This window comes from Tenrec ecaudatus, chromosome X (assembly GCF_050624435.1).
Source record: "Tenrec ecaudatus isolate mTenEca1 chromosome X, mTenEca1.hap1, whole genome shotgun sequence".
NCBI lineage: Eukaryota > Metazoa > Chordata > Mammalia > Afrosoricida > Tenrecidae > Tenrec > Tenrec ecaudatus.
In genome coordinates this window covers 52111274-52134761 of record NC_134548.1, presented here as the reverse complement: position 1 = coordinate 52134761, position 23488 = coordinate 52111274, and the positions used below count along the sequence as shown (strand labels likewise).

Below are 23488 nucleotides of genomic sequence, written 5' to 3'. Positions count from 1 at the left end.
CCTTTTATCTCATTTAAGACAACCCTGGTGGTGTAGTGGGTTACCAGCATGAGCTGTTGAACCTCAGTTCAATCCAATAACTACTCATTGGAAGAACGGTAAGTTGATTTGCTTCCGTAAAATGTACACCCTCAGAAACACTAAAGAGACTGTGACTCTTTGATGGAAGTAGGAAGCACAGTCTTTCTCCTGAGGGGATGTTGGTGGTTTCGAACTATTGACCATGCAAATTGCACCCTAACGTGTAACCCTACACCACTAGCTGGTAGCAAAGTATATTAAATATACCAAAGACAGCCGGACGAACGAGCAACTCTGTCTCGAAAGAAATAGGGCAGGGAAAGACAGAGAAAGGACTAGGACAGGGATTCGCCTTAGAAATGAAAGTGTCAAGAAGTCTTCTCGTGTATTTTGGATGTCTTATCAGGAGGGACAAATCCCCGAAGAAGGACATCATGATTGAAAGAGTAAAGGTTCAGAAAAAAAACAGGAAGTCCCTCAATGAGCAAGAGTCATCCAGTGCAGACATACTGTGAAGATGGTGGACTATTGAGCAGCGCTGTGTTCTGTTGTCCGTGAGGTTGCTATGCCAATTTTAAGAAAAAACTATCACAAAGAATTTTCAAAAAGTAAAAGGAAATTTTACATTCTGTATTAAATCATTTTCTATATAATTTTTGAAGCTCCTCATAAATTCACTGAAGACACAACCACAGATACTCCTCAGACCTAACTAAATATCTTCCAAGGTCGGTTTTCTGTGTTTGAAGCCCTAAGGCAATAGTCTCATAGGAAAACTCAGTCAATTTTCATTGAAGGAGTCTTCAAAAAGTGCAAGGAAGCAGCTGAGGAAAAACATAGCCACTGGCCTGAAGCTCTATAAAATCCTCTTCAAACAAGGCTTGTTTAAAAGTGAAGAAGAGGTCGCTGAAGACTAAGCGGATGCATAAGCAAATGTGGTGAAGAAAGATGATGGGGCGTGGCTATCAAAAGATATAGCGTCTAAGTTCTTCAAGACTTGAAGATAAACAAGCAGCCACCTGGCTCAGAGGCAACAAAGCCCACATGGAAGAAGCACACCAGCAGCCTGTGTGATCATGAGGTGTTGAAGTGATCAGGCATCAGACATCAAAGAACAAGAAATCATACCATTGGGTGCTCACCTTCCCTATACGATCGCTGAAGACAATTGGTTACATAAGCAAATGTGGTGAAGAAAGCTGATGGGGCCCAGGTATCAAAAGATATAGCATCTGGGCTCTTAAAGACTTGAAGGTAAACAAGTGGCCACCTAGCACAGAAGCAACAAAGGCCACGTGGAAGTAGCACACCAGCTTGTGTGATCACAAGGTTTCTAAGGGATCAGGTATCAGGCATCAAAGAACAAAAAATGAAATCATTGTGAATGAGGGGGAGTGCAGATTGGGGAACCAAGACCCATCTGGAGGTAACTGCATATCCCTTTACTGGAGGGTAGCAAGGAGGAAATGAGCCAGTGAGGGTGCAGTGTTGCAATGATGAAACATACAATTTTCCTCTAGTTCTTAAATGCTTCCTTCCACCACTATCAAGATCCCAATTCTACCTTACAAATCTTGTTAGACCAGAGCATGTATACTGGACTAGATAGGAACTGGAAACATAGGGAATCCAGGACAGATGGTCCCTTCAGGACCAGTCGTGAAAGTAGCAATAGCGGGAAGGTGGAGGGAGGGTGGGGTGGAAAGGGGGAACTGATTACAAGGATCTCCATATAACCTCATCCCTGTTGGATGGAAAACAGAAAAAGTGTGTTAAGGGAGATGTCAGACAGTGATAAAATAATAATAATTTATAAATTATCAAGGGTTCATAAGGGAAGAAGGTGTGGGGGAGGGATGGGGAAAATGAGAAGCTGATAACAAGGGCTCTAGCAGAAAGCTAATGTTTTGAGAATGATCATGGCAACAAATGTGCTTGACACAATGGATGGATGGATTGTGATGAGTTGTATGAGCCCCACAAAAGAACATTTAAAAATTAATTAATTGAAATTGAAGAAGATTCAGGAACCTGAGTTCTAACCTCCCCAGAAGAATAGAAACCCCTGCTAGTAACAGCCTGGTCACATCAGAGGAAGGAATTCAGTGTAGAGAAACCAAAAGAAGCCTCAAATTCTTGGCTATCTTGAAGTGACATCTGCAGAGATGCCCCTCTCCCCAGTGCTCCAGAAAATCAGCTGAGGAGAAGGATTTTGTGAGAACAGGCCAACCTTACAAAAAACACTGACATTGGTTCTTTGAACAGAGAATCAACAATATACAGCATCCTAAGATCAACATATATGATGTAATTTTTAAGAAATCATCCTCCATAAGTAACACACAGAGTGAAACAAAATGGTACAATTCAACATAGGGAAGCTCAGGTAACATTCTGCAATAAAGACAACAATATGGTGTGGGATTATAAAGAGACTTTTCCCCAGCTTTGTTTCCCCCAAAGACATGGAAAGCATTAGGGGCTTTTGGCTAGCATATGGGGGGAGGTCAGATGCTTACAGACAGCTTCCCTGGAGGCATTCAGTCACCAGACTAAGGTAGACCCAGCTCCCTGATGTTAAGGACAAAGGATTACTTCTCCCTAAAGGTTTGCAGTCATTGATTTGGTTCCTGTAGGTGGAGTTCACACCCTACTGATTATGGTCATCATCAGTTGTGCCAGGGAACAGGTGAAACCATCTTAGTGACATCCAAGGTAGGCTGCCATCCTGAATCTAGGATCCACCCATCTTGCCACATGTATACCCCAATCCCTCATCGTCCTATTGGGTGGATAACCCCAGGTTACCCCCTCCCATTATTGTATTACCTATAGCACAACCCTTTCCTGTGACGTATGTCTTCACCTGTAATTAGGGGTCTTACATCTCCCCAGAGAATATAAAAGCCTTGGTTAGCATTAAATCTCTCTCTGTCCACGTGAATCACCATTGAGCCTCAGTTGTGCAATGCTCCCATAAAATGTGTCTGACTCCTTTATTTCTATCTCTTTATCTCTCATTCTCCCTATGACTCTACTATGATCTTTATTATTATTGCTGTAAAATTGCACTTACCGGGCCCGTGATGATGTGCCAGGGGCAGGCCTCACCTTGCAATACTGTAATACGGTACTTACAATACAGTAAGAGAAGAAACATAGCAGATATTAGTCGAATGGAGAAGATACTGAGTAGTTAACAAAAGACCAGAAACCGCCTTAAATTTGGAAAGAAAGTAATTAAAAGCAAACTGATCTCAAATAAAATTCTATAACTTCAACAAAATAAAAAGGGAAAATCATAAAATTCTCTTAAACAGTAAGGTAAAAACAGGAAAAAATTGAACAGAAAATCCATAAGAAAATGGAAATCAGCACGGAAAATCATGATGAGCAATGAAATGAATACCATAAAAATATACCAAAATGCTCTTTCACCGGAGGTCTACACATCAACGCCACTGCTACCGCCATGTCTCTAGTAATCCCTGCGAACTTCCAGCACATTTTGTAAGTGCTCAAGACTAACATAGATGGGCGGCAGAAAATAGCCTTTGCCTTCACTGCCATGAAGTGTGTGGGGCGAAGATATGCTCGTGTTGAGGAAATCAGACATTGACCTCACCAAGAGAGCAGGGGAGCTCACCAAAGACAAGGTTGAGGGGGTGACCACCATCCTGCAGAATCCACTGCCATACAAGATTCCAGACTGGTTCTTGAATAGACAGAAAGATGAGAAAGATGGCAACTGTCCTGGCCAACCGTCTGGACAACAGGGTCTTTGAACATTTGGAGCAACTGAGAAAGATGGGGGCCCACAGAGGGCTGTGCCACTTCTGAGATTTTGACATCAAGGTCAGCACACCAAGACCACTGGCCGCCGTGGTCGAACCCGTGGACTGTCTAAGAAGAACTAAAGCCTATCAAACTTGTCTATTAGTGAGTAGTTTATGCATAAAAAAGGAAACATATATAACAAAGTGATAGCATTAAAAACATACCCATCGATAATAACATCGTATGTAAATGTATAAGATCTACTAGTTAAGAGACAAAAATTGTTAGAATGGATGAGAAAACTTGAGCTATTAATATGCTGCTTATAGAAAACACATCTCAGCTATAAAGACAAAAACAGACTAAAAATCAAAATATAAAAATATCAAACTAATGGTAGTCAAAAGAAAGCAGAAGTAATATTAATTTTTGAAAAAAATGGATATCAAAGTAAAAACTATCAAGAGAGACAAAGAAGGCCATTGTATACTCATGGGAGTTGAAATTGGACAAGTAGACATAACAAAATAAACATCTACGTATGCAAAGAAAAACCTCAAAATACATTAATCTTACGTAACTGAAGAGAGGAAAGACTATAATGCAATAATACCAGGAAATGTTAATATATCACTTATACCATAACAGATAAAGAAGAAAGAAAATCCATAAAGATATAGAAGAAGTAAGAATACATAAAAAGAGCATAATATGCATCATTCCCAGTGCTCATAGAATACTCCAGAACAGATCATACACTAGACCGCAAAGCAGGCATCAATATACTTTAAACATTAAGATATTACAAAACATTTTTTCAGATCACAATGCTATAAAATTAGATATCAAGTACATGACAATTGACCTAAAAGTCAATTATATGGAACCTGAACAATGTTGTACTTTAAAACTTCCGAGTAACTGAAGAAATAAAGAATGCAATTTAGAAATTTCTTGAAACAAATGAGAATGCAGCATACCACAATCTGTTAAATGGCAAAAGCGGTACTGAGAGGGCAATTTTAACAGTAAGTACTCGCATCACAAAGGAAGAAAGGATTAAAACAGACACCATAACACTACATCTAAAACAATTAGAACAATAAACTCTCAGACACTAAAAGACAAGGAATAAAAACATTAGAGCAGAAATAAATGAATCAGGAATATATTAAATGTAGGAAAATTCAACAAGAATTTGTTTCTTGAAAAGGATTAACAAAATTGACAAGCCATGTGAGAACCTAACAAAGGTAAAGGAGAAAAAGCAAACATTGTAAATAAAAAATGAAAATGGTGATATCACAAGAGAACCAACTGAAATAAAACAGATAATTATACAATTTATGAAAAAGGTGTATTCCAACAAACTTGAAAATCTAGAAGTGTATGTTTTTCCTAGAATCCCATTACCTACCTACAATTAAACAGAGAGGTCTATAAAACCTTAACTTCAAAATAAAAATGTCTGAAACCAAAGGGTTTTACAGGGGAAATCTACTAATCATTTAGGCGTCATCAAACTACGGTCCGTGGGCCACATGTGGCCCACTGAAGGACATTTATCTGGTCCGCCGGGTGTTTTTGCCCCGTTTTTTTTTACTTCAAAATAAGGTATGTGCAGTGTGCGTAGGAATTTGTTCACAGATTTTTTTCTTTAAAAACTATAGTCTGCCCCTCCAACGGGTCTGAGGGAAAGTGAACTGGCCCCCTGTTTAAAAAGTCTGAGGATGCCTGATTTTAGAGTATAGTTAACACCTATTCTACATAAACAATTTCAGAATTTTAAAAAGGATAAGATATTACTAAACTCATTTTGTGAAATAAGTATGAACCTAATAACTATGCCATTCGAAGACATCAGATTTGACAAATTCTGACCAATATCTCTTGTAAATATAGGTGTCAAATTTTTCAAAAAACTGCCAGCTAAAATTTTCAGGAAATCATTTTTTAAAACATCATGATCAAGTGAGATTCATACCAGGTATCCAAAGATGGTTTAATATTAGAAAATAGTCAATGAAATCTATCAAGAAAATCCATCAAAAGATGCCTGGTTATCAAAAGATAGAGTGTCTAGGGTCTTAAAGACTTGAAGGTAACAAAGTGTTTATCTAACTCAGAAGCAACAACGTCCACATGAAAGAAGCACACCAAATCTGTGTGATCACAAGGTGCCAATTATCAGGCATAAAAGAACAAAACAATCTTATCATTGTGTGCTCACCTACCTGATACAGTCTCTGAAGACAAATGGGTACATAAGCAAATGTGGTGAAGACAGCTAATGGTGCCAGGCTTTCAAAAGATATAGCATGTGGAGTCTTAAGGGATTGAAGGTAAACAATCAGACATCTAGCTCAGAAGCAACAAAGACCACATGGAAGAAACACACCAGACGGTGTGATCACAAGATGTTGAAGGGCTCAAGTATCAGGCATCAAAGAACAAAAAAAATCAAATCATTGTGAATGGGGGGGTGTACAAGATCCAAGACCCATCAGTAGGCAACTGGACATCCCTTTACAAGAATGGTTGCGGGGAGGAGACGAGTCAGTCAGGGTGCAGTGTAGCAATGATGAAATATACAACTTTCCTCTAGTTACTAAATGCTTAATTCCCCCACTATCATGATCCCAATTCTACCTTACAAATCTGGCTAGATCAGAGGACGTACACTGGTACAGATAGGAACTGGAAACACAGGAAATCCTGGACAGATGATCCCTTAAGGACCAGTGCCAAGAGTGGCAATGCTGGCAGGGCGGAGGGAAGGAGGGGTAGAAAGGGGGAGCGGATTACACGGATCTACTTATAACCTACTCTCCGGGGATTAACAATAGAAAAGTGGGTGCAGGGAGACGTCGGGCAGTGTAATAAATGATAAAATAATAATAATTCATAAATTATCAAAGGCTCATGATAGAGTGGGGAGCGGGGTGGGAGTGTGAGAAATGAGGAACTGATTCCAAGGACTCAAATAGAAAGAAAATATTTTGAGAATGACGTTGGCAACAGATGTACAATTGTGCTTGAAACAATAGATTGATATATGGATTGTGATAAGAGTTGTATGAGCCGCCCCTAAAATTATCTTTAAAAAAGAATCTACCAAAAGAAACAATAATATCAATCAATACAGAAAAGGCATTTGATGGAACTCATTATCCATTCTTGATAAAAACACTTAATACAATAGGAATAGAAGGGAAATTCCTCAACACAATAAACACCATATGCAAAACCAGGAGCTAGCATCTCACTCAATGAAGAGACATTGAAAGCATTATCCTTCCCAATGAGACCCAGAGAAGGTTGCCATTTATCACTATTCTTATTTAATGTTATCCTGGAAGTCTTACCCAAGTTATAAGACATCAAAAAGTTATTAAAAATTACAAGTTGGCAAGAAGAAGAAACAAAATTTTGTTTCTTTACAGACACCATGATTTTATATAAACATCACAGAGAAACAATTAAAAACATGCTGAAACAAATTGAAGATTTTGACAATATATCAGAATATGAGATCAACAAACATAAATCAATTGGATTCTTGTATATTAATAAGGACTCTGAAAAAGAAATTAAAATAAAAACAATGACAATAACCACCCCAAAGAGAAAATACTTAGGAATCATTCTAACCAGAAAAACAAAAGGCTTATACAAAGAAAATTATAGAACATTTCCACAAGAAACTAAAAGAAATTTAGATAAATGGAAGACCATCCCATGAGCAGTAAAGGAAGCTATAATGGAGTGAAAAATGTCAATATTACCAAAAGCACTCTATAAATTCAGTCCAATTCTTATCCAAGTCCCATCATAATATTTTAAACAAATGAAAACTTGAATCACCAGCTTCATATGGGAAGGAAATAAACCCATGAAATCGCGCGCGCACACACACACACACACACACACACACACACACACACCAAGAAACAAAGTAGAAGTCCTCTCCCTTCCCGATTTCAAAACCTATTATAAAGGCATGATAATGAAAACAGCTTGATATTTGTAATATGATAGATATGTAGACCAATGGATTAGAACAGAGAATTCACAAATACAACCATTACCCGATTTTTTATAAAACATTTTAAATGAGGAAATAGTCTTTTTGATAAATGGTGCTGGGAAAATTAGGTTTCCACTGGCAAAAAAAATGAAACAGGACCCATATCTCAAACACGTACAAAAAGGAGCACAAATACATTAAAGAATAAAATAGAAACCCCAGGACTATTAATACCATCAATGACAAAAAAGGAACAAACTCAAAGGTCCTGGTAGAAAGCATAAACACACTACCAAAGATAATAAAAAACACCCACAAGACAGAAGACAAAATAGAGGGCAGAGGCCATTTAAGAATACGACACTTTTGTCCTTGTTTTGTTTGGTTTCTGCTTGTACGTATATGGGGGTGTCTGAGGAGACCGGTCACTGAGGATCATTCTCTTGAAGTTGTGTTATATCTTTTTTTCATGTATCAGTATAAGAAGCTCAGGTTTAGGAGAGAGCAAGTAGAGTAAGGGATTCTGGGGTAGAGGAGTACAGCGGGGTTGGTGCGAGGAAGGGAAGTCGATGTCAAGGAGTCCGTGTAGAAAAGAATTGTTTGGAAAATGATTGTGGTAGCAAATGTACAATTATACTGGACATGATTGAGCTATGAAATCATATGATACATGTATTAATTCCCAATTGACAATAATAATAATGCTTCAGAAAAAGAGTAAAAAGAGGACCCACAGACAATAATAATAATGGCTTCAGAAAAGGGGTAAAAAGAGGACCTACAGATTAGGAAAAATATTTCAAATTTTAAAATGGGCACAAAATATCAATACATGGCAGCCAAGAAATGTTCTCCATAATTAGCAATACAGAGTTGAGAAATGATGAGATACCACCTCACACTGACACTGTTAAAGAAACTTAAAGCAAACAGAAAATACCAAATGCTAGAGAAGATGGGGACAGATTGGAATGCTTATCCATTGCTGTGGGGATTGCAGAATTGTACAGCTACTTTGAAGAACAGTATGGCACTTCCTTAAACAAATACCAATAGAAATACCATATGTCCTTGCGATCAAGGGATACACACCCACGAAATAAAGAGCAAAACAAATGCAGATATATGGATATCATGTTTATTACATCAGTTTCTATAATAGCAAAAGGACAGAAACAACCGAAAACCTCATTTGTGGTGACATGAATAAACAAACTCTGTGGTATATACACAACATGTCATATGCCTCTCTAAAAACCAATTGAGAGACTGTCAAACACCTCATGACACAGACGAAATTGGAAGACATTCTGTGGAACAAAGTTAGTCAGTTTCATAAAGAAATTTTTCAGGACACCACTATAAAAAGGAAAAATACAAAAGCAAAAGAAATGGTATGCACCACAAAGGAAAAGACTTTGAAGGCTATAATTGAGGAGAGAATAGGAGAGGGTTGGGACAGGAAGAGAAGGAGGGAGTTAATGGAAAACAAAAAGAAGATAGAGCCATATGCGGGGGCGAGTGGCTATGGGGACACAATCACAGTGCTGAAGCCCTGGGCTGTACAAGTATGTATAAAGTATAGTATATTTTGCTTTGTATGGATTATCCTCCACAAATGAAAGGAGAAAATAATGTAATTAAATAAACATGGACAAAATTTAAAGAGAAGAGGATCACAGTCTTGAAAACTCTCCATTTTCTTCCCCATCATATATGAATACTGGTTTGAGAGGTTAAAAAGGACTGAAAAATAAAAACTGAAACGGACTTCCATGTTTTTGTGGTACACAAAATGAAGTTTGTGGGAAAATTCCACAATATTTTCTTAATAATCTTTTTATTGGGAGCTCTTAGAAATATCATAACATTCCATAATTCAATCACGTCACACACACATTCTTGTGCCACTGCTACCACAATCAGTTTCAAAACATTTTCCTTCTTCTTGAACCCCTTGACATCAGCTCCCTTTATCCCCTCCCTCTCCCACCCTACCCCAAGAAACCCCTATTTAGTTAGTTAGTTCTTTTGCCATCCAAGATATCCATTCACATATTCTGTTGTTCACTCCTCTCCAGCAGAGTTGTACTGTCATCCAGACTATCAGCCTCCCTTCCCACCCTTCTCCCCACCCCCTTCCTGTGCCCTCAGGGAGCCATTACTCCTGTTACTCCTGTTAGTGGTTTCTCAAGGATTATCTATCTTGACTTTCATGGATTGAATGATCCTAATTATACAAATGAACATATGCCAGTCTAACATGATTAATGAAGTAAATCAAATAAAATCCATAATGGAGGAGGAAATATTTTTAAAATAGAGGATAGTTATATGTTTCATCAGTGATATACCACACACTGGCTTAATCATTCCTTTCCTGTGCCTTTTCTGAGAGGGATTGTCCAATTGTTTTACAGGTGGGGTTTGGCCTCCACCACATCCATGCCCCTTCACATAGATTTGGTTGCTTGTGTTTGAATTTTTGATACCTTCTCCCTTTCATACCTCAAAATCATGCATGCTGGAATGCTTCTTCCATATGGGTTTTGTTGCTTCCCTGCTAGATGACCGCTTGTTTGGCTAGAAGCTTTTAAGACCCCAGATGCTGTATCTTTTAATAGCCAGTGAGATAGTTCGTTGATTGTGCTTACCTGGTCGATAAACACATGTGGTGTCATTGAAGCGCGGAGAGATAAATGGCGCAGTGAGCCTCTCCTTTCTAGTTCTCAGGTCTCTTGCTTTCTGTGGTCAGACCAGGGTGCAGCTGCCTTAGCCGGTTCCCTGCTTCAGGTGGCAAGGCTCACTTCCTGTAAGTCATCCCTAAGAAGCCACGTAGACCTAACCTGATGCAGCACTGGGTGCTGGAGCAGCCATGTGGAGACCCCTGTCAGTGATGAGATGCTTACATGTTCACTGATTAGGCTTTTCTCCTGCACTATGTGTCATTGCGTCTGTTTTGTGAGATGGAGGAGGACTTTGTGGATTGGTGTCGGACATATGAGCTAATGTTGGACTTGTGGGCTTGGGCAGCTCTGGGTTGTAATGTTTTCTTGCTGTGTACTTACCCTTTAAATAAAACTCTCTCTTATACATATGAGTTTCTGTGGCTTTGTTTCTCTAATGTACATCAACTTTCTTAACCACATTTGCATATGCACCCATTTTGTATTCTGTGATCATCTCAGGATGGTGACTATCATACAATAAGACATTAGTAGAACAAACCATTCTTATACCAAAAAGATTTAAGAGCAGGCCCAAAGTCCATGTGCTTCTTGTTGCATTTGCATATATACACACATAAACAAATAGAGCAATATTTAGATATTTACATATGTCCACATCTATGTATATTTTGTTCGTTAATTCTTTTTCTTTCCAGCGCCTCAATCTCACATTTACCCATCATTCCCCTCTCTGTAATTCCTCTCAGGTACAATTAGATTGATCAGACACCACCACAAAAGCTACACCCCCCTCGCCATCCAATTAGAACCCTTAATATACCCGTGTGCCCATCATTACAGGCTCACCACTCACCTCCCCTGCCTTCTCCCTTACCATGCCTACTCCACAACCTTTGGTCCCACTGTTGTTGTCTCCATGGGATTGCCTCACCAGCCTATCTTGTAGAGATAAATGAGAGAAAGAGAGAGAGAGAGAGAGAGAGAGAGAGAGAGAGAGAGAGAGAGAGAGAGAGAGAGAGAGCAGAGGTAGCATACAAATAGTCCGAAGTCTAACAGAGATCCTGACACAGAGTATAGAATATTACTCTGTTCAATACTGAGAAGGACAAGTTATAATCCAGCTGTCCAGTCCCCCCTTTTTATCAGGGTTCCATATCCCAGGACCTACTTACCTAACAGCAGATATGTTCTTTTTTAGTCTTCAGCGATCGTGTATCTTTTAGCTTCGTTTTCCCACAAACTTGTTGAAGCCCTCTCATATAGCTCACAAAGTTCATGTTCTGAAGCCCGATGAGATGAGTAGGGCTTCAGGGTCTTAAAAGCCTGCAAGTGGTCATCTAAGATACAAATATGGATCTCTCCTGGGTAGGAGAAAAATAGTAAGAAAGTAATCAACCTCAGATGAGAAACAAGTTTACAAGGCTGATAGACTACATGGTCTAAGACCTCAACTACTCTGAGAACAGAAGAGCTAAATGGTGCCCAGGTACCACCTTGAGCTATCTGATGGACGCAGGGGCACACAATAAACATCTCTGATTAGTATGGTAGAAAAATATAGAACAAACAAAAAATTCTTAAATATTCGCAGACTACTTGGGCCACCTGAGGCCAGAGGACTCTCTGAGCTATCATCTTGAGATACCTTGACCCACCCCCCCAAATAGATCCTGTTAGATGAATATTATTGTAAAAAAAAAAACACCTGCATGAGTGAAAAGGTCAACTTTTAATCCCAAACAATGAAGACAAAAGAAGAAAGGAAAGGCAAACAAGAGTACTGGAAATAGAAAAAAGGTAACATACTTAAAAGGAATATTGAAACCATATGAAAAACATCAGTAATGTCATTTTTCAATATGTGTGGAAATTGTCAAGGGGGAAATGAACATGTTTAAATTTTCACCAGAATACAATAAAATATTATTTTAAAAGTAAATCGAAAATTACCATAAAATGTCAATATAAATGTAAAGAATATGGAATTACTACAAGTCGAAATCAAAGATTAAAGGTGAAAGAGTTAATTTCCTGCTTTTAAAACTTTTAAAGTCCACAGTAATTATGACATCATAGTATTAACATGAGGATAGACATACCGATCGATGGGCGGAAATATCCAAAGAAATAATTTAAAAAGGAAAGATACCTACATATTTATGATCAATTGATTTTCAACCAAGGTACCAAGTAATCTAATGGGAAGGGAATATTCTTCAATAATTTTTTGGATATATACCTGAGATTGGTAGGTTTATTGTGCCAACCAGTGAACACATGGGGTTATTTCAAGGGTATTTTAATAGAAGGACGAGAGATAAATGGCTCCAAGAGCCTTGCCTTTCTTGTCTCTTGCTCTTTGGTGATTGGACCAGTGTGTGGCTGCCTTAGCTACTTCGTTGCCTCAGCGTGTGAGCTATACTACCTGTGGGACACCCAACACATGGACTGTGTCGCTATAGTTTGAGGTTCCTTCAAGGCCTGCTTGACCATATTGCTGGTGTAAACATCACTTGAACTCTGGAAGTTAGGACCATGTCATCTGGCTGACTGTTGGTGACCTGCCCTGCTGTTTGCTACCTGTGGCTGGATTGTCTGAATAGTTCTACAGAAGATTCAGCTGTCTGCTTCATTAACTTGCACCCAGCAGACCTCATGAGTTGAAGTACTGCCATTGTATGAATTGTCTCACAGAAGTGAATTGCACTCTGCCATTTGTACCGCTCTGTGTACTAATGAGCTGTTCATTTCTTATGTTGTATCTCCCAATCTATCTTTCTGTCTATCTAAAATCATGCATGTCTTGGTCTTCTTTCTCTAGAGAACCCTGTTTAACACAATGCCATTTATAATATGAACTTAACTTCTATTTTACAAAAATTAACCAAAAAACTATCATATACCTAAAGTTGGGAGCTAAAGCTACAACACTTCATGAAGGAAATATTAGAAATTATTTGTAATCATGACTTCAGGAGATATTTTATCTATGAAATAAACCATACTCCATGAAACCTTTTTGAAATGATAAATTACACTATGTAACCTTTTTCCTCGTTTTTTTTTAAATGAGGAAAAGAACAGACATTCTACAAAAGATTATGTATAGATATCCCAATCTAATACACATGTGACAATATACTTAACATGCATAATTGGCAAAGTATAATTGCAAAGTGATTTAAATTCATATGCAACTAAATCAGCGATGCTCACAGTGATAGAAAATGAAAAATATTGGTGAGGATGTAGAGAAATTCACGCTCTCAGACACAATTGTTGAGTATGCAAAATAGCTTATCTGCCTTTGAAAACACTTTTATAATTCCTTTAAACATTTTATATACACAATGTCTATAAAGTGCAGCAATTCCACGCCTCAGTATTTATGCCAGAGCGATGAATCATTTGCTCACCCCGAAACCTATATGCAAACGCTCACAGCACCATTGTTCATAATAAGAAAAAACTGTAAACAACCAAACTGTACCTCAGGGACTAGATAAATAAAATGCTGCATGTATGTGTGTGTGAGTGTGTGTGTATATACATACATACATACACAATAGTGTACTACTTAGAATATAGGGAATGAGTTGTTATATATGAAAGGTGGATTAACATAAAATATGCTAACAGAAGGCACACACAAAATAATCTGTACTTCATGGTACTATGTATGAAATATTTAGAAAAGTTATAACTATAAAGACAGACAACTATTAGGCCATTGCTGGGGATGAAAGGTTGTGTGGAAATTTCTGTGTACAATACAAAAATGGCATGAGCACATGAGTAGCAAAACAAATGCAATTGAATAGAGCCAAATCTGTGAGAAAGGATAACTAGAGAGCCTTATAGGTCATTGAGGACATGTTAAACTATTTAATCAGCAGTATGAAAACATTTGATTATCTCTTCATGGACAAATAAATAGAGCCCCATTCCAAGCCATTGGCAAAAAATAGATTTCAAATGAATGTTCTTAAATGTAAATATTAAAAATTTAATTATTACCCTCAAAATTTCATAATTAACTGATGAGCACCAAAAACCACCAGCCTTGATGAACAACAGAAATGTGGGGGTTAAAGGAGACAGCAGTGGGTGTAAGATACAAAAAAAATAATAATTTCACTGGGCTAGGAGTAGGGAAGCCGAGAAGGTGGCGGTGGATCAGATGTTGAGCCGGAATAGCTTTGGCAAGCTCGGAGTCTAAGAGAGATGATTGTTTTAAAAATAATTGTAGTTTGAAAAACTATAAATCCACATGACCAAACGGATAGACTCAGAAAAAGCATTCAACAACATGTAACACCAATTCCTGTTTAAGACATTTGAGAAGCTTGGAATGGAAGGAAAATTCCTCAAGACAATACAAGCTGTATATGAAAAACCAACGACCAATGTGGTAGTCAATGGAGAAAAGACTAACACAATCCCACTGAAAAAGGAGACCAGACAAAGATACCCCTTGTCCCCACTTTTAATTACTATCATGCTGGAGGTAATAGCTAACAGCATAAGACAAAGAAAAGATATCAAATGTTTTCTCTGTGGAAGGAAGAGGTGAAAATATCATTATTTGCAAATGATATGATTTTATATATGGAAAATCCCAAAAGTTCCACAAGGGGAGTACTGGAAGCAATAGAGGAGTTTGGCAGAGGAGCAGGATACAAGATCAACAAACAGAAGTCCATTGGACTGTTACACACATAGGATAAGACCACAGAAGAAGAGATCAAAAAGGTGGTACCCTTCACAATAGCCAAACACGAATTGAAATATCTAGGGATATACCTGCCTAAAAGAACAAAAGATCAATATGCCGAAAACTACAGAACGCTATTACTAGAAACCAAGAGCAACCTCAACAAATGGAAGAATATCCCAGGCTCATAGATTGGAAGGCTCAATATAGTCAAGATGTCAGTTCTGCCTAAGGCACCCTATAAGTTTAATGCAATCTCGATACAACTACGCTCATCTTCCTTCAAAGAAATGCAAAAGCTGATTGCCAACTTCATATGGAGAGGGAAGAAGCCCAGAATTGGCAGAGAACTCCTCAAGAAGAAGGATACAGTAGGAGGGCTTGCTTTACCTGGATTTAGCACACAATGTACAACCACAGTGGTCAAAACCTCATGGTGTTGGTACAATGGCAGATACTCAGACCAATAGAAAAAAACTGAAAAGCCAGAAAAAAATCATCAGCGTAGAGACAACTGATCTTTGATAAGGGCCCCAACATTATCCAAAGGGAAGCAGATGCCCTTTTTAACATGTGGTGCTGGAAAAATATGTATATTTAGCTGCAGAAAAATGAAGCAAGAACCTTATCTCACTCCATGCTCAAGAAGAAACTCTAAGAGGATCACAGACCTTGAAGTTAAACCTGAAACTATTAGGGCCATCAATGAAGGAACTGGGATGAACTCGAGAACTTTGGCACAGGGAATACGCAGGCTATCACAAATAGGAAAGGACACAGATACAGAAGAGAAACATATTGACAAATGGGATATAATGAAGATAAAACACCTGTGTACATGGAAAGAATTCACCAGGAGAGCAATAACAGCGTCCACGGACTGGGAAAACATCTTTAGCAATGACACATCACACAAAGGCCTTATTAGTAAAATCCACAATACTCTGGTAGCTGCACAGGGGCAGACATCTGAATGGCCCAAAAACGTATGAGAAAATGTTCCTGATCTTTAGCCATAAGAGACTTGCAAATTAAAACAACAATGAGGTACCACCTAACACCCTCAAAGATAGCCCAATTGAAAAAAATAGAAAGAAACAAGTTTTGGAGTGGCAATGGGGAGACAAGAACACTCATCCACAGCTGGTGGACCTGTAAGTATGTACAGCCACTATGGAAATTGATCTGGTGATATCTAAGACAGATGGAAATCAAGTTACCATATGACCCAGCAATCCCTTTACTGGGCATATACCCAGAAAAGGTAAGAAAGAAACCAAGGCCAGACACCTGTGCTCCAATGTTCATTGCGGCACAGTTCACAATAGCAAGGAATTGGGAATAATCCAAATTTCTATCAACTGACGAGTGGATACGAAAGCTGTGGCACATACATACAATGGAGTACTATTCATCGCTAAAAAGCAGTGATGAAACGTATGAAGCACATCGCTAAATGGGAAGAATTGTAGGAAATCATGCTAAGTGAAATAAGCCACGGACAAAAGGACAAGTACTACATGAGTCCGCTGAGGTAAGCTTTAAAAAAAAATGCAAAAGGGCCATAGTGGAAAAGCTGTTGTATACAAACATTCCTGGGCTAAGGACCAGGTAGTATGGCACAGACCAGACCAAATACAGGGATACATATGGTAGACAACTAAAAACAAGGTGGGAAAAGGAAAAAATACTAATAATAAAAAAGAAATGGGTATCAGGGGCACAGGGCACTAACCCACCCAAGGGGAAGGTGTTGCTTACATCTCCACAGAGAAATATGGACCAGACGTGTCTTAGATAGGGTTCTAACACAATAAACTATCACAAGACTTCAACCTAGTGCTCCAAAAGGTGAATGCAACATGCCAGGGTGGAGGAGGGAAGCAGTGAAGAGGTGTGAGGGGCAGGCCCTAATCCCAAATACTATGTGGATACCTGTCCCTCCCCCCACCCAGAAGAATTTATTTCAATGGACTTCATTGAATCTGCAGCTCCAGGAGATGGAGATATCTGATTGGAGTACATTGGAGCCGATGAAAGGGGAAGTGGAGAGAGTGGGGAACATCCTGACCCACTAGGCCTTGAGGACAATGTCCCCAATTTGAGAAGCTAGCCCACATGGTCGGCCCCACTATGAGATATGATGTCCCTCACTGACCCATAGCCCTACAGGGGACAACACCAAAGACACAGTGAGGGAATTGAGCCCTAGATGATCCCGCCACACCTAGGCAAAACAGTAAAGTGGTGCAACAGAACAGCAAGGAACAGAGCGGCAAGGTCTACAGGGAATGTTAAAGGTGGACTTTGGGCCAGGGCAGGTTCCCCAACATACTGGACAGGTAAACACTCCTAAAGGCCAACAAATTGTCGTTGAACTGAATACAAGCTTTCCTTTCTTCTGTTTTGTTTTTACCATCGGTTTATTGTTGTTATGATTTTGTTGTATATTGTTGCTTGGTTTTGCTCTGTCTTGTTTTTGTATAAGTTATTATCTCAGCAGTTCTGTCTAAATAAGATAGGCTGGATGAACAATCTGGAGGAGAAAACAACGGGACTGAGAGTTCCGCAGGGACTTGGAAGAGGGGAATGTGGGGGCAAAGGTAGTGGTTTTAACAAACCCAGGGAGAAGGGAACTACAAGTTACCCAAATTGGTTGTGAGGTGGGTGTAGGAGACCTGGCAGGGCATGATGAAGGGTAAAGTAACCAAGAGGAATTACTGAACCCCAAATGAAGACTGAGCAGGATAGTGGGATAAGAGGAAAATCTAAAGAAATAGAGGAAAGAGCTAGGAGGTGAAGGGCATTTATAGAGGTCTAAATAAAGGCATGTACATATGCAAATATATTTATATATGAGGATGAAGAAATAGATCGATGTGCATATATTTTTAGGTTTAGTTTTAAAATAGCAGAAGGTCACTGGGGCTCCACTCAAGTACTCCCTCAATGCAAGAATACTTTCTTCTATTAAATTGGCATTCTATGATGCTCACCTTCCCGACACAACTGCTGACGACAAAGCGGGTGAATAAGTAGTGTGGTGAAGAAAGTTGACGGTGCCCCGCTACCAAAAAAATATAGGGTCTGGGGTCTTAAATTTTTTGAAGGTAAACAAGTGGCCATGTAGTTCAAAATCAATAAAGTTCACCTAGAAGAAGCACGCTAGCCTGAGTGATTACGAGGGGCCAAAGGGATCAGTTATCAGGCATCAAGGAACAAAAAAATCATAACATTCTGTTCTCACCTCACTGATACAATCACTGAAGACAAATGGGCGCATAAGCAAATGTGGCAAAGAACGCTGATGCTTCCCATCTATCAAAAGATATAGCATCTGAGGCCTTAAATGCTTGAAGGTAAACAAGTGGCCATCTAGCTCTGAAACAACAAAGCTAACCTGGACGAAGCACACCATCCTGTGTGATCACAAGGTGACGAAGGGATCAGGTATCAGGCATCATCAGAACAAAAAAAGATATCCCAGTGAATGAGGTGGTGAATGCGGAGTGGAAACCCAAAACCCATTTTCAGGACACTGGACATCCCCTTACATAAGGGTCTTGGGGGTGAGATGAGCTAGTCAGGGTCCGACATAGCAATAATGAAATATACAACTTTTCTCTAGTTCCTAAATGTGTCCTCCTCCCCCACTATCATGATTCCAATTCTACCTTACAAATATGGCTAGACCAGAGTATATACACTGGTACAGAGAGGAACTGGAAACACAGGGAATCCAGGGCGGTTGATCCCTTCAGGACCAGTTGTGTGAGTGGCTATAATTGGAGGGTGGAGTGAGGGTGGGTTGGAAAGCAGAAACCGGTTACAATTATCTACATGTGACCTCGTCCCTAGGGGATGGACAACAGAAGAGTGGGCGAGGGGAGACGTCAGAAAAGCAAGATATGACAAAATAATAATTTATAAATTATCAAGGGTTCATGAAGGAGGGGATTATGGGGAGGGAGGGGAAAAATGAGGGGCTGATACCAGGGGCTTGGGGGAGAGCAAAAGTTTTGAAAATGATGAGGGCAATGAATGTTCTTTACACAATTGATGTATGTTTGGATTGTTTTAAGGGTTGTATGAGCCACTAATACAACTATTTAAAATAAAATAATTGGAGCTTTGGTCATGGGGAAGCAAATGAAGGAGATTCAGATAAAGATGGGGCAGATCTGCTAAGTGTAGATGAAGATGAGGATTCTGAGACCTCAAAAGGAACAAAGGTGAACTGCCGATTTGAAATTGTTTCTTGATGACCTATGTAAGATAAAACAAGACTGAAAGTATTAAAACTTTGAAAGGGAACCCACTTGGAATTAACATGTTAAGCGACCATAAGACTTGAGTGAAAAGACACAAACTGCACCATTATGTTCGGCAACTGTAGTTCATGGTAGACGTTTGCAACATGCTAGCGCACGGATGTCATTAGTGCAAGCAGCAGCCCAAACAGAAAGGAACGGATACCCACCTGGTGCCCAGAAAGTTGACACTGCTCCTTTAAGGCCTTTCCTTCGACCCCACCATATTGCCAAGGTGCTCTGACGTCAACAATGCTACCCCTCGTGCCACGCCCACGTCAGAAGAAGCCCGCTGGTCTTTCCGGGAGCTTCCCGTCAACGTCCATCCGTGAGCAGCTTGAAGGTCGTCCAAGCTCTGGAAGAGAAAGGACGATCACCGCGTCTGCCGAAGTGGCGGTATGAATCTGTCCAAGGACTTTCACAAGAACTGTAGACAAGCCACAGGTCCGAGTGAATCGCCTGGACCGTTATCCAGGATGTCGGTTCCTCGGAATTCTGCAGGCCCTAAGTCAAAAAATACAAGAGCCACCAAGAGGCGTTATGGCCCCAGCCAGGGTAAGCCCCCCACTGATATGACTGTGAACTGTGATGATAGTAGACAGACATACGTGCAGACTAGTGCGAACGTCATTCTAGCCAATGCGAAAGGAACCAAAATGGCAAAGAGGAAGGAAAGGAAACCCAGCCTTTCACATCCACATGATCCAATCGATTTGTTCAGTGATGTTGAGGACAGTGACAGAGCCAACAGAAGAGAGAGCGTAGCTCCTCAACAGGCTGCTTCAGCATGTTGCTCCCGAGCGCCCCCCACCGGGGGTCTGGAAGCAGCCTGCAACGAAAACACACGTAGAGGAGGCATTGTGGCCCAAGCCAAGTTAAATACCGCTCCATTGGCAATGAAAGCTAGCAGGAGAAACCCTTTGGGCAGTTTGGGTCTCAAGAAGCCTCCAAAACGGCGTAAAATTGTTTCTGAAGAAACCGTAGTCCATCCTTTGTCCGTAAGATGCCAGAGATCCTGTGACAGGGTCATTTTAAAGTGTCGATGTGTACGAGTAGGAATACTTCTCCGGGTGTTACTAGAGCCAGTCACTTTTGCTTTGGATTTTATCAAGATAAAGCTAGAAGAACCGGAAGGTGGTCAGGTAGCAATTACCTTAGACACCTCTGATGTAATGAAATGTGACTGGTGTCAAGTCCGAAACCCCCCAGTCGTGTTTCTCCAGACCACACCAGCAGTTTATGGAAAGTTGAGCATGCAGCTGCAAATGCACAAGAAAGAGAAAGTTTGGACTGAGTGTAAAGAAATAAATAAGATACCGACTCTAGAACGATATATCATCTTAAGTTTTGACACTGACCTTGATCTTGAAACAAATACACGATTTGAAAAAATCCTTACTGAAATAGGTAGAAAAAATAAGGTTTCCAATTTTTTTTCAAAAATTTCCTTTGTAGAAGCCAATACCAGAATTGTTGCCTGTAGCAAAACCTATCCCGAAAGCTTCAAAGGAACTGTGATAAAAAAAGTAAACATAATGAAAACTATGTCCTTTGACTCTAAAATACTACTTCAAAGCAAACAGAAAGTCCAGTTGGTTGGTGATGACAAAGCAACTGGACAGAGCCAAGCCGCCTTTACTGGTCCTGTAGAAAAACTAATAGTGTACCCACCACCTCCAGCTAGAGGAGGAATCTCTGTTACTAGTGTGGACCTACACTGTCTAAAGGAAGGGGTATTTCTAAATGATATTATTATTGACTTTTATTTGAAATATTTGGTGCTCGAGAAACTGAAGGAAGAGGAAGCGAACCGAATTCATATATTCAGTTCGTTTTTCTACCCATGCCTGACTGACATTAAAAGACAGCTTTTGCAGGAAGGTACCAATCTATCAACACCAAAAAAGCGACATCTGAGAGTAAAAACCTGGACCCGGCATGTAGATATTTTTGCAAAAGATTTTATTTTTGTACCCCTTAATGAAAATGCACATTGGTTTCTGGCTATTATTTGTTTCCCTGGCTTTGAGAAACCACAATATGAGCCTAATCCTCATTTCCACAAAAATGCACTCGTCCAAAAAACTTCAACTGTAGTAGACCGTTGTATTTCTTCTCCTCCAGCCAACGTAATGGCCAGTTCTTCACAAGCCTGCTCTGCCAAGCCTGTAATTTCGAGGATTCTAAACAGAAAGCCTCACATGCCTTTATGTCCTTCAAAGGGTACCCCACGGGAAGAAAGGGACCCTCGGTGTGGGGAACATACATGCAACGTAAAAGGTAGTTTGGAAAAAGTAAGCCAGACTGCAAGTGAAAGTGAAGCATCAAAGAAAGGAGATTCCGTGTGCGAGAATGTTGTTGATAAGAATAACAGTGAGCATGGGCCACAAGGGGACTGTTTAAGACCGTCACAACATGCACACGCAGTGAGTGAAATCAAGCCAAACTGTCCTCATGAGTCAACCTTCAAAGAGCAGGAGAGCCCTTGCAGCCCGGAGAGAGGACAGTGGCATTTCGAGCCCACCATGTGTAAGCAGCCTTGCATCTTGCTTCTGGACTCTCTACGAGGCCCTTCCCGCTCACATGTTGTGAAAATTCTTCGAGAATATCTAGAGGAGGAATGGGAAATTAAAAAAGGCACCAAGAGGAGTTTTTCCACAGATGTCATGATGGACCTGAGTCCAAACGTGCCCCAACAAAGCAACCTCAGTGATTGCGGTGTCTATTTGCTGCAGTATGTCGAGAGTTTTTTTGAGAATCCAGTTCTCAATTTTGCACTACCTATGGATTTGAAAAACTGGTTTCCTCCTCTAAGAATACGGGCAAAGAGAGAGGAAATCCGCAACCTAATTCTGAAGATGGAGGCAGAGCAGTGCAACGGGAGAACAAGCGTGTAGACAGGCTTTCAGAAGAAACGCCTTTAGGTGAAGGAACGCAACCAGATGACGCCAGGATCTCAGACTGACCATTTCTCTTGCCTCTAGAAATAATACACGTTTGATCTTGGTCTAGACAATAAAACATGCAATTGTCCATGACTCAGAGTGATTTGTAAACTTTCATGCTTCTCTAAATGTCCTATAATTAATTTTCCATATAGTATGTATTAAGTAAATGTCGATAATCATGTTAATGGGGCCAATTTTCCCAGCATTTATAATTTCGTTTTTCACCCATTAGGAAGCTTTTGTTATGTGTTCTCTGTTTCTAGAACTTAAACCTGCAACTTCTAAGCACAAAACAAAAATAGAGGAAAAAATAGAAGAAGAAGAATTTATAATTCATCAAGGTTTGACTAGGGTGTAAAGGTGGGGGAGGAGTTGGAGAGGGAAACAAAGAGGAGCTGACACAAAGGGCTCAAGAGAAAGAAAAGATTTTGAAAGGGATGATGGCAACAAATGTACTGATGTGCCTGATACAATGGCTGTATGGATGGTTATAAGAGCTGTAGAAGGCCCCTTCCCCCTGCCCTTATGGTATCACTACTATCAATATCTGTCCTGGATTCTCTGTGTCCTGAGCTCTTTTCTGTACCTGTGTACATGCTCCGGTCTAGCTAGATTTCTAAGATAGGACGCGGGTCATAATATTGGGGCGTGGGGGACGCATTAAAGAAGTAGAGGAATGTTGTATGTTTCACCGGTGCTATACTGCACCTGGATGGCTCGTCCCTTCCTTGTGACCCTTCTGTGAAGGGATGTCCAATGGGGTACTGATGGGCTTTGGGTCTATATTCCGACAAAGATACGGCTTTCTACTCCAGTAAATAGTTACAGTATTGTCCTTTCTGCCCCGTCCTAAAGGGTGACTAAGGGTTGGCACTGACTTGGGTGTAGTGAGTACACACACGCCCACACACGCTGATACACACACAATGTGAGTGTTATTGTCAACGATACTGAGAATGTGCTCTTACATAAAATTGCTGAGCCCAGTTTGGGAGCTAAGG

At 40.0% G+C, this 23488-nt stretch overlaps 1 protein-coding gene and 1 pseudogene across 1 annotated transcript; both read left to right on the top strand.

Annotated features, from left to right (window-relative positions):
- The first annotated feature begins 3493 nt into the window (after window positions 1–3493).
- Window positions 3494–3938, top strand: LOC142433363 (small ribosomal subunit protein uS13-like; annotated as a pseudogene).
- A 6586-nt stretch (window positions 3939–10524) lies between these two features.
- On the top strand, window positions 10525–22504 carry LOC142433362 (sentrin-specific protease 6-like). The gene is given in 8 exon segments (XM_075538362.1): window positions 10525–10532; window positions 12264–12326; window positions 14711–14751; window positions 19346–19483; window positions 19486–19575; window positions 19578–19884; window positions 19886–22412; window positions 22415–22504. Coding segments are annotated over 8 exon segments (3264 nt in total).
- The last annotated feature ends 984 nt before the right edge of the window (window positions 22505–23488 follow it).